Here is a 12,646-nt window from a genome sequence, read left to right as displayed (position 1 = left end):
AAGCTTATCCTCCATCCTTCACTCCCTCATAGTGAAGTTCCAAATCTCAGATGGGGCCATGGGCTGCACAGAGCCAGCAATTGAAATGGTTTCAGTGGCCCTAAGCACGTTCTAATCCCGTTTCTTTTTTGCACACAATGCCCCCAGGCTCAACTGAGCCACGAGATAGCGGCGAACACCCCCCTCCCCTTCACGCCTCAGTATATTCACCCTGTCTCTCCCTTCACTTAAATTCAAGCCTTGCCTGCTAGACTCTGCTTAAGCAGCATCTGAGGATAGAGGGGCCAGTTTCTGGGTCACTGTGTCTACCCGACTGAGCCTGGAGCCTGTTTTGCTGGGGTCTCCTCTCTCTTTGTTTGCCCAGCATGTGTCCAAATGTAAAATGAACTCATGGGGGGGTCAGCCCACAGGCAAAATCCATTATATCTCAGTGAATTCTTTACTTTTTTCCAAATGTAAATGAAAAGAGTAGAGAAGACAAACACAAGGCCCTTGGGTGGCGTGAATGGGGTACTCAACATGCCTCCTGCTGAGGCACTCTTAACAGAAGGTGCACAAACGTCAGAAAGCACTAAAGACAAACTACGTGAGTGGTTTGAGTGCGAACCTAATTGAGAACTAGGGCATGTACGACTACTCATTTTTATATGTCATCTAAAAAGCAGTTTCCAAGTCACCTTTTTTACCTTATATAAATCACCATAAGGCATGCAGCATCAGCATTTGACACTTTCTGTGCTATAGTAATCGACTTGTTTGTACAACCCCATTGCAAACCACTTGTCTTTTGCTCTAGTCTAGACCAAATTGGTGCTATGAAGTGAATTTTGGCATCCTGTAGCCCTGTGAAATAGTCTATTTGTACTGTAGATACAGGTGTCCTGGTGGTTATTTACTCTTATGGAATCCGTAGTAAGTCTAGCATCTCTCACATTTAACAAAATTTGTGAATGCTCCTATTATATGTACTGTGTTGCAAGTTAAACCAATTCTAAATGGGCATCATTGTAACTTGACATTTACTGCTGCCTTGGAAATGTGTTCATGTAATTACTTCTGTGCTGTAGTTAAATGTCAATTTGTGCACCCAGTTTGTTTTTTTACTTACACACTTTCTCATCCTGTGGAAGAATTTGGTAATAACAAGAACTAGATCAACATATTTAGCTTATTACCAGTTTCATGGTCAGCACTTTAGACTTTTACCTCTTTTTCTCTGCCTTAATCTCTGTTTTTTCTCTAGCTGAATGAGCTGTTCCATAAGTCTGATGTCCAGAAAGACTTCCAGAGTGTCCGTGTGAAGAATCTGGCCCCCAGCAACTCCATAATAGCCTTTGTAGAGGCCCACTTTAACCCAGGTAAAGTAACACCAAAGCCTCGCAAGTAAACGACTGTTTCCCTAAAACGGTCTAAGTGTTCTTAATTATCAGCCCTCCCCTGTCACTCATACTGCCTTTCTTTGAAATGTCCTTGTAACAGGTAAAAGGTGGGCAAGGAAGAGGCAGGAACTGGCTGAACAATAAACATAAACTTTAATAAGAAACTCAACATAAAACAAACATAAACAAACACAGACACACATGCAACACGGCCACGTGCGTCTCTCTCTCCCTCGAACTGGTGCCTCAGGCTCCCCTTTATCTCGCTCTCCCACTGTTCAGGTGATTCAGCGCCGGCCGTGCACCATCACGGCCCGGCCCCGCCCTCGTCCTTGTCACAGTTCTGTAATTATTTATTTATTTCTTAGTTCAAGCTGCTTCTAATTAATTTCAGAAGCTCCTCTCACTCACAAAGCTTTTCTAAACCCAACTTAGACTCACATCAAAATTCCCTCGGTCTACGCTCCTTTAGAAACATGCCCGCGGCAGAAAATATAAAGCACATAAAAACTTCCTTGTATGTTTGAGAAAAAAGATAATTCAACAGCACAGCATGAATCGTTTAAGTTGTGTAAAGAAATCCCTAAAGATATTGCTCTCTTCTTTCTGGCGCTGGGCTATAGGAGTGGTCAAAGAGTTTGCCCTCTTTAGTGAGGTAAGTTTTCAGCCAGAGCTGCTTTATTTCAGCCCCTATCTCTTTTTATGCTTTTAAGACCCTCCAAGCATCTCTTACCAGCTGATAAAAATCTTCTTCACTATTCTCTTTTTATTGGTCCCCTTCAGCAGCACAAGAGTGCTATTCTAGCACAAGCGCCTGTCATAAAGGCAGTCTGTGGTGGCCAGTAACAGGGCCATCTGTGGAAGTGTTATTAGAGTGTTTCATCCCAACGTCCCTGAAATGCATGGCGGTTCAATAGCAGCTTCTCCCAGAGGCCTATTACATGCAGGCTTTGCTGTATATATTTGCAGTATGTTATGTCAAATGGGATGGGGTTGGGCAGAGGAGGGCTGGTTTGTGTGTCCTCAAGCTCTGGTGTGTAATATGTTCACCCTTGCCTCTGTTTAATGTTATGTTCTCATGCTGCAGACACGAGGTTCAGTGTGGAAGATATTGAGGGAGCTCTTCTCAAACAACTCAAGTCATCTAAAGACACTGGTATTGTTGTGAAGAAGCCTGAGGAAGAGAATGTCCGCATCACCAACTATGGTAACCAGTGTCATTTTATAAAAAAATGAATCACCCAAAAATGTCTATTCTGATGTTGTTTACTCACCCTCATGTCGATCCAAACTCATATGACTTTCTTTTTTCCATGGAACACAAAAGAAGATGTTTGGCAGCATGTCAGAGACTGAAAGCCTTTGTCTCCATTCTTTTTCATTGTATGGAAAAAGATGTGTTGAAAGTCAGTCCCTAACATTTTGCCTTTAGTGTCCCACTCATGAGGGTGAGTAAATGATGACATAATTTATGGGTGAACTATCCATTTCAGGTACAATATTTGCCCTTTTGAATTGATTTTCAGGGTCACTTCCAAGGGCATATTTTATTCCTAACCATATAAGAACATATAACATCATCCATTTGTCAAATAATTGAATCAATTAATCGATTAAAGTTCTCAATCTCAAGCTGTTACCTATAAAATCACATCAAAAGTAGCTGTAAATTCTAGCTCTGCTAAAATACATCAAACAGCTGTGTACTTTCTACCAGTACAATATACACTATATTGCCAAAAGTATTCGCTCACCCATCCAAATGATTGAATTCAGGTGTTCCAATCACATCCATGGCCACAGGTGTATAAAATGAAGCACCTAGGCATGCAGACTGCTTCTACAAACATTTGTGAAAGAATGGGCCGCTCTCAGGAGCTCAGTGAATTCCAGCGTGGTACTGTAATAGGATGCCACCTGTGCAACAAGTCCAGTCGTGAAATTTCCTCGCTACTAAATATTCCACAGTCAACTGTCAGTGGTATTATAACAAAGTGGAAGTGATTGGGAATGACAGCAACTCAGCCACGAAGTGGTAGGCCACGTAAAATGACAGAGCGGGGTCAGCGGATGCTGAGGCGCATAGTGCGCAGAGGTCGCCAACTTTCTGCAGAGTCAATCGCTACAGACCTCCAAAGTTCATGTGGCCTTCAGATTAGCTCAAGAACAGTGCATAGAGAGCTTCATGGAATGGGTTTCCATGGCCAAGCAGCTGCATCCAAGCCATACATCACCAAGTGCAATGCAAAGCGTCAGATGCAGTGGTGTAAAGCACGCCGCCACTGGACTCTAGAGCAGTGGAGACGCGTTCTCTGGAGTGACGAATCACGCTTCTCCATCTGGCAATCTGATGGACGAGTCTGGGTTTGGCGGTTGCCAGGAGAACGGTACTTGTCTGACTGCATTGTGCAAACTGTGAAGTTTGGTGGAGGGGGATTATGGTGTGGGGTTGTTTTTCAGGAGCTGGGCTTGGCCCCTTAGTTCCAGTGAAAGGAACTCTGAATGCTTCAGCATACCAAGAGATTTTGGACAATTCCATGCTCCCAACTTTGTGGGAACAGTTTGGGGATGGCCCCTTCCTGTTCCAACATGACTGCGCACCAGTGCACAAAGCAAGGTCCATAAAGACATGGATGAGCGAGTTTGGTGTGGAAGAACTTGACTGGCCTGCACAGAGTCCTGACCTCAACCCGATAGAGCACCTTTGGGATGAATTAGTGCGAAGACTGCGAGCCAGGCCTTCTCGTCCAACATCAGTGTCTGACCTCTGCGCTTCTGGAAGAATGGTCAAAAATTCCCATAAACACTCCTAAACCTTGTGGAAAGCCTTCCCAGAAGAGTTGAAGCTGTTATAGCTGCAAAGGATGGGCCGACGTCATATTAAACCCTATGGATTAAGAATGGGATGTCACTTAAGTTCATATGCGTCTAAAGGCAGATGAGCGAATACTTTTGGCAATATAGTGTATTTTATGTATAGATTTGGGCTGGAAAATGCATTAATTTCTGCAATTAATAGTTGACTGTTTAAATCTTAAAAAAAAAAAAAAAAAAAACACAATTAATGCAATTAATGCATCCTGTGGCTAAAATTGGCATCTATAAATTTCCACGAGGTACACACTCTACTTGACTGCACATCCTGCTCGCTTATTCATTACGTGCAACATGTCACGGGCATAATAAACACAGGGGCAGATTTACAGTATGGAGAATGGTGACTTCAACTGCAAGTGTTGAGCCAGGTGCAATAGAGACTGATCAGCATCAAGAGAAAATAATGGTTTTGAGATTTTAAACTTCAGCAAATTGAACTTCAGCATTCAATTTCTTTAATATCGTCCTGGTTACTTTCGTAACCTCCGTTCCCTGATAGAGGGAACGAGACGTTGTGTCAATATAGTGACACTAGGGGTCACTCTTGGGAGCCCCAAACACCTCTGCTTTTTGAAAAAAGTCCAATGGGAATTGGCGAGTGGAATTTGCATGCAACTCCCCCGGACATACGGGTATAAAAGGAGCTGGTATGCAACCACTCATTCAGGTTTTGTGCTGAGGAGCCAAGACAAGGTCCTGGCCAGTTTCAGCGGGAAGTTCAGTGTTGTGGCAGGAGGGACACAATGTCTCGTTCCCTCCATCAGGGAACTGAGGTTAACCAGGACATTCCCTATCTGTCACTCACTCGACGTTGTGTCAATGTAGTGACACTAGGGGTCCCTATACAAAATGCCACAACTAGCTGAACTGTGTTACGTGGACTGGCAGTGCGAGACGGGCAGACCGCTGTGTGCCTCGTAGCCAGCGCACCAGGCTGTCACGTAACCTCTCCCAACACTCTTATGAGCGTTGAACGGTCCTTCGGGAACAAGTCAACTGCCCAACAAATAGGGACAGGCTAGCCCAGCCGTGGCCTCTTTTTCTCTTTTTCTTCCCCAAAAAGAGTGGAATTTGTGAACCGACTGGGGGCCATAAATGTCTACGTCGGGGGGGTGTCACTCCCAAGGGGGAGACACCGTGGAGACCACACCCTGCCCAGAGAAAGGGGGGGGGGTATTTTGAGTGGAAATACATCACATGGTCTTACTGAGTCTTGTCGGAAGTATGTCATGTGGAGAAGTCACATGGTAGGTCCTACCCGAGGGGGGAGGAGTTTCTACAAACATGGCGACCGGGGGCAGAGGGGCCTCTGCCCAAGGAAGAGGCAGTTTACTGACAGGGAAACGATTTGGCGGAAGATATCACATGGGGATATGTCACCTATGGGGAACCAACACATGTGGAGCACCTACCCCAGTACAGGGCCTAATTAGCACAAGTACTGGGCCGAAAGCAAGTTTCTCCGCAAACTCATCTGCCACAGGGCTAAGGAGGAATTTCATCCAGGGATCACAGCTTGTGAACATGACTGGGAGTCAAAAGCGCATGTCTTCACCTCAAGGGAGGGGAAAGACACTATGCGCAAGTGGTACACCCGGCCAGCTGTCCTGGAACTTACCTGCTCATACCCGACAATACACGGAACGAAACTGGCTCAACCCGGAGATTGTAGAACCTCGCAAAGGTGTTGGGTGTTGCCCAGCCCGCTGCTTTACAGATGTCTGCCAAAGAGGCGCCACTGGTCAGGGCCCAGGAGGCCGCTACACTCCTAGTAGAGTGGGCTCATAACCCCATGGGGGGCAGCACGTCCTGAGCGTGATATGCCATCACGATGGCGTCAATGACCCAGTGGGCGATCCTCTGTTTGGAGACAGCGCTTCCTTTCCGCTGGCCAACAAAGCAGACAAAGAGCTGCTTGGAGCTTCTGAAGCTCTGCGTGCGATCCAAATAGATAAGTAAAGCACATATCGGACACAGCAACGCCAAGGCTGGGTATACCTCCTCCTGGGGCAGCGCTTGCAGGTTCACCACCTGATCCCTAAAAGGGGTCGTGGGAACCTTGGGCATATAGCCCGGTCGGGGTCTCAGGATCACGTGAGAGTAACCCAGACTGAACTCCACTCACGATTCGCTGACAGAGAACACCTGCAGGTCCCCAACCCTCTTAATGGAAGTGAGCGCAGTCAGGAGGGCAGTCTTCAAAGAGAGTGCTTTAAGCTCAACTGACTCCAGGGTCCAAGAACCACATCTGGGTGGGCCAGTAGGGTGCTACTAGGATGACCTGCTCCTCGTCCTCCCTGACCTCGCACAGGGTCTGTGTAAGTAGGCTCACTGGGGGAAACGCATATTTGTGTAAAACCGGGGGCCAGTTGTGTGCCAGCGCGTCTATACCGAGGGGTGCCTCAGTCAGGGTGTACCAAAGCGGGCAGTCGGAGGATTTCCAGGAAGCAAACAAGTCTACCTGTGCTCGACCGAATTGACTCCAAATCAGCTGGACCACCTGGGGGTAGAGTCTCCACTCTCCCCTGAGCGTAGCCATCGTGACAGCGCATCTGCCACGGTGTTGAGTTCGCCCAGGATGTGAGTGGCTCGCAGCGACTTGAGGTGCTACTGACTCTAGAGGAGGAGACGGCGGGCGAGTTGTGACATGCAACGGGAGCGTAGACCGCCTTGATGGTTGATGTACGCTACCGTCGCCGTGTTGTCCGTCCGGACCAACACGTGCTTGCCCTGGATCAACGGCCGGAACCTCCGCAGGGCGAGCAGTACTGCCAACAACTCGAGGCAGTTGATGTGCCAAAGCAGCCACGGGCCAGTCCAGGAGCCGGCGGCTGTGTGCCCGTTGCATACGGCGCCCCAGCCTGTCTTGGAGGCATCCGTCGTAACCACGACACGCCTGGAGACCTGCTCTAGGGGAACCCCTGCCCATAGAAATGCAAGGTTCGGCTAAAGAGGCGGTGACAGATCATGCGATGTGTCCCGCGGCACCATGATCATCTCGGGACTCGAGTCTGAAGCCAGTGCTGAAGCGGTCTCAAATGCATCAACCCGAACGGTATGGCCACCGCTGAGGATGCCATATGCCCCAGGAGCCTCTGAAAAATATCTGTGGAACTGCTGTCCTCTGTCTGAACGCCTTCAGTTCATGAGGCGTGCTGACATCGAGACTGAGTCCAACTCCAAGCCAAGAAAAGAGATGCTCTGAACGGGGGAGAGCTTGCTATTTTCCCAGTTGACCTGAAGCCCCAGCCGGCTGAGGTGCGTGAGCACCAGGTCCATGTGCGCATGTAACATCCCGAGAGTGAGCTAGGATTAGCCAGTCGTCGAGATAGTTGAGGATGCGGACGCCCACTTCCCTTAGCGGGGCAAGGGCTGCCTCTGCGACCTTCGTGAAGACACGAGGGGACAAGGACAGGCCGAAGGGGAGGACCTTGTACTGGTACGCCCGGCCCTCGAAAGCAAACCGCAGGAAGGGTCTGTGTCGAGGTAAAACCGAGACGTGGAAGTATGCGTCCTTCAGGTCTACCGCCGCGAACCAATCTTGATGCCAGACACTCGCCAGAATCAGCATCTTGAACAAGAGTCTGTGCAATGTCTGGTTCAGTACTCGCAGGTCCAAGATTGGCCGCAACCCACCTCCTTTCTTCGGTACAATGAAGTAGGGGCTGTAAAACCCCTTCTTCATCTCGGCCGGAGGGACAGGCTCTATCGCTACCCTTCCGCAGAAGTTCAACCGCGATCTCCGCACGCAAGATAGTGGCGTTCTTGCCCTTCACCGAGGTGAAGCGGATGATGCTGAACCTGGGCGGGCACCTGGTGAACTGAATCACGTAGCCGAGTCAGATGGTCCGGGTCAGCCATCGCGACAGGTTGGGAAGCACAAGCCATGCTGTCCAAGCTCCGGGCGAGTAGGACCAAGGGGACAATCTCGGACATACCGGCGGGTGGGGCCTCGCGGCGGGGTGGAGCCTGAGGCACCACATCGAGAGGGCTCATGCCTCGCGGCCATGCTGAGTCCAGGGACATCGAAACACTTACCTGGCTCCTAATACCCACCATAGGATCGGCCGGGGAGGGGGGAGGAGGAATATCATCCCTGCAGTCTGTCGGAACCAACCTGGTTCGGGCATGCAGCGAATCAACGAAAAGGCAAAGGATTCTCCTCCCGGCCCTCCACCGGGGGATGGAGTGGTCTGCTTACCATCTCTAGGCCTGCAGCAGGTCCCACATGCCTGGGTTGCCCGTCTCAGGGGTGCTTCGAAGCCTTCCTCGGGTTCTTGGCGGCCGGCCGTGAGACGGGTGGCGTCTGCTTCCTGCGGGTGGCTGCACGCCGGGGCCGGGCCGCAGGGGCGGGCTGCGGCTGAGCCGGTGTTGTTGCTGCAGGAGGACGCCCTTGGCAATGAGCAGACGAGGTGCGAGGTCTTGAACCGCGCCGATGCAGGATGTGCTGAATAGCCTCCGTCTGCTGTTTCACCAGCGAGAACTGCTGGGTGAAGTCCTCGACGGTGTAGCCAAACAGGCTGACCTGGGAGACGGGGGCGTCAAGGAACCGTACCTTGTCAGCTTCCCACATCTCTACCAAGTTGAGCCATAGGTGGCGCTCCTGGACCACCAAAGTGGACATCACCTGCCCGAGAGTCCGCGCCGTGACCTTCGTTGCCCAGAGAGCGAGGTCAGTCGCCGAGCGCAGCTCCTGCATCAATCCCGGGTCAGAACTACCCTCGTGCAGTTCTCTTAGCGCCTTGGCTTGGTGCACTTGCAGGAAGAGCCATGGCGTGCAGAGTGGAGGCGGCCTGTCCAGTGGCACCGCAGGCCTTAACCGCCAGGCACTGGACGGGGGTCTCAGGCGGCAATCGAAAGCTCATCCACTTCGTGAGCGCTGAAACGAAATCGCAAACTCGCCCTGAGATGAGCCGTCGGTCTCATCCCAGCGGGGCAAACGAGCGTACTGGGGAATGGGAGGTACGTGGGGAGTTACCCGGCAAAGTGGCTCCCATTGGGGTCCCCAAATTGCCCCCAGTGCTAACCGATGCGGCCTCAAACCCGTAGGTAGAAGGAGTGATGCGGGGAGCCGCTGGGGTGGTCTTTCCCTCTAACGAAGGAAAAACCGCGACCGCAAAATTGCCATGGTCACGCTCTCGCAGTGAGAACATGACCCGTCCAAGAACGCTGTCTCCGCATGGGCAGCGCCCAAGCACGTAAGACCGCGATTGTGGCCATCGGAAGCGGAGAGGTAACGGCTGCATCTTTAAAAAGATGCTCTCCGTTAATGCCACTTTTTTAGAAGGAAGAATATACTCTTTTAGCTGCTGAAGCGCCCAGGGGCATTCTCTGCACTTCACCAGTGCAAGAGGGGGAGAAGCCGCTGTAATGCGCCGTAAATCCAACAGCTTTTCGAGGTGAATGGGTCGGCAGAGTAATTCAGCTTGCTGAACACAACCGTTCGGCTCCGAAGAGAAAATCTGAATGAGTGGTTGCATACCAGCTCCTTTTATACCTGTATGTCCGGGGGAGTGGCATGCAAATTCCACTCTCCAATTCCCACTGGCCTTTTTTCAAAAAGCAGAGGTGTTTGTGGCTCCCAAGAGTGACCCCTAGTGTCACTACATCGACACAACGTCGAGTGAGTGACAGATAGGGAACTGTATATATAGTGTATAATAATGCATTGGCAATGTACATTTTTATGTTTATTTTGCCAATAAAGCATGATATGAATTGAATCTGCCCCTTTGGTCATATTATTTAAAAAGTCCACTAGAAATCACCAGAAGATTTTGCCCAACTTTTAATTAAAGCATGTCCACTGATTATATGTATACAAATACTTGTATCAAAGATTTATGTATGTAAAAGTGTGTCTAATTAACTCTATCTGCAAAAAACTGAACAATTTAACATGTACATATATAATTAATTAAAATAAATGATGACTAACCAATTTCTTACAAGTTCTATGTCAATTACGATTTTATTTTAATGTTTGATTAATCACGATTAATCACAGAAAACTGTTAGATTAATTATTTATTTTTATTTTTTTTAATGGATTGATTCACATCCCTTATATAGATTTCTGTTTCAGGTTTTAAAGTTGTTGGTAGTGTTTTCTTCACATTTATTGTTTTCAGAATTTATTTATTTTTATTTTTTTTCATCAAAAACCACTTCATATTAGCAACACATTCACCAGCACTCACTACTTAGACAGATTGTTGACATAGTTACTATGTTTTGCTTTTGTAGGACAATACAGGTTCATTATGGAGGCACTAAACCCATATCAAAACCTAGATACTAACTAAAAGGCCTAGATAGAATATTTTGAAATATATCAAATGCTACATAACAGATGAAAAAACTGAGGAATTCACTACAATGAAGGACATTTTTTACCCTGACGTTAACCCAGTTTAAATTGCTTTTTGTGTGTGTGTGTGCTTTCTCTTTTTCTCTTGCCTTCTTTTGTTGAGTATGATTGCTCTTGAAACTGGCATTTGATAACCATGAGTGCTCACAGATCTCTGTCAATGACCTACATTTCTTTTTTTCCCTGTCTCTCTCTTTCTCTATTAGGTCTTTCATCTGTTCCTTTCTTCACCACCACCACCACAACCACAGTGGCATCTGTCACAACTCCAACCACCACCACACTTTCTCCTACTGCTGCCTTTACCACGCTCCGCCCCACCACCACCAGGCAGGTTTTCACCAGCCGCAAGACCACCACAGCCACTCCGACCACCACCACTACAACTCAGGCCCCTACCACCACATTCTCGCTGAGGACAAGGCCAGTGGCCCACGCCACCAGACCATGCAACTCACAGCCCTGCCGTCACGGCGGAACCTGCGAGGAGGAGGGGAATGACTTCACCTGCATCTGTCCCGCTGGGAGAGGAGGAGCCGTGTGCGAGAAAGGTGATGAGAACTACAGTACAAGAGAAAAATAACTGCTGTAGATTGCAGTTCACCTAGAATCAGAGACAACTAGATGGGTGAATCTCAAGAAAACATGTCCAGAGGGGGGCCTGGGTAGCTCAGCTAGTATTTACGCTGACTACCACCCCTGGAGTCACGAGTTCGAATCCAGTGCGTGCTGAGTGATTCCAGCCAGTTCTCCTAAGCAAACAAATTGGCCCGGTGGCTAGGGAGGGTTGAGTCACATGGGGTAACCTCCTCATGGTGTGATTATTGGTTCTCGCTCTCAATGGGGCATGTGGAAATTTGTGCGTGGATAGCGAGAGTAGCATGAGCCTCCACATTCTGGGAGTCTCCGCGGTGTCATGTACAACGAGCCACGTGATAAGATGCGCGGATTGACGGTCTCAGAAGCGGAGGCAACTGAGACTTGTCCTCCGCCTCCCGGGAGTAACCGTGCCACCACGAGGACCTACTAAGTAGTGGGAATTGGGCATTCCAAATTGGGGAGAAAAGGGGATAAAAAAATAAATACAAAAAAAAAACATGTCCAGGTCGCATTTCATCGCAAAATCAAAAGAACTAAAATAAGAAATTATGTTTTGCCTAAAGAAAAGGAAGCCTATTTTTAGAACATTTACCATTTTTTTGCATTGTGACACAATTAGGCACATTTTCCCCCCAAAATTATTTCCAGTTTTAGGCTTTTATAGTTCCCATTGTTCTGAAAGGTGATTCTTATTAGATTGTCATTACTGTAAGAGAGTAATGTTTTACTGTTACAAAAAAAGTGATTTCTGTAATACAATGTTTTATATATATTTAAATAAGCATAAAAACAGTACAACATACGCTACCATGATGTATATAAAACTTTAAAATTTAAACAATGTATATTTTTCGCATTATGATAATGAGAATGAGATTTTTTTGGAATAATAGTAATGAGACTTTAGAGGGAAAAATTTGTTTAAGTGTGATGAGATTTGTTACAACACAAAAATGTTTAATGGTCTTAAAAATAGGATCAATTTTCTTTAAGCTAAATATAATTTCTTACGTCTTTGTTTTGATTTTGGGTAAAATATGACCTGGACCTTTTCTTGACAGATTTTGTGAATTAAACCCAAGTACTGCAACTTACAGAGCCACAATAAAAGCATACTTGAATATTTCAGTTATATTTGAATATTTATTGCTTCAATATTCAAGTATTCATAATTTTATATGATTATTTATTATTAACATTTAGCCATATTTGAAACTGGAATTCAAAAAAGGGATTCAAAAAGTACTAACAGACTTTCCATCACAAATTACAGACCTGCTGTGATACTGAGGAAATGTTAGCTCCCTTAATTCTCTCTGTTGGTGGTATTGGGATATGAAACTACCTTTTGCAGCTGTGTCAGTTTATAATTGACACTAATTACATGGTTGAACTTTAGCTGGTATCAAACCACTGTGAG

At 47.4% G+C, this 12,646-nt stretch overlaps 1 protein-coding gene across 4 annotated transcripts in view; it reads left to right on the top strand.

The window, feature by feature from the left end:
• agrn (agrin) overlaps positions 1 to 12,646 on the top strand; it is a 361,141-nt gene that overhangs the window by 310,285 nt on the left and 38,210 nt on the right. For all 4 annotated transcript variants that reach the window (XM_051661300.1, XM_051661303.1, XM_051661302.1 and 1 more), the window contains 3 exons: positions 1,244 to 1,358; positions 2,467 to 2,586; positions 10,833 to 11,177. In XM_051661300.1, coding sequence (XP_051517260.1) covers positions 1,244 to 1,358; positions 2,467 to 2,586; positions 10,833 to 11,177 — 580 coding nt within the window. The remainder of the gene's footprint in view (positions 1 to 1,243; positions 1,359 to 2,466; positions 2,587 to 10,832; positions 11,178 to 12,646) is intronic.

The sequence above is a fragment of the Myxocyprinus asiaticus genome, chromosome 29, assembly GCF_019703515.2.
Source record: "Myxocyprinus asiaticus isolate MX2 ecotype Aquarium Trade chromosome 29, UBuf_Myxa_2, whole genome shotgun sequence".
Lineage (NCBI taxonomy): Eukaryota > Metazoa > Chordata > Actinopteri > Cypriniformes > Catostomidae > Myxocyprinus > Myxocyprinus asiaticus.
Note: the sequence above shows the minus strand (reverse complement) of the source record. Positions and strands in the feature narration are given on the sequence as shown.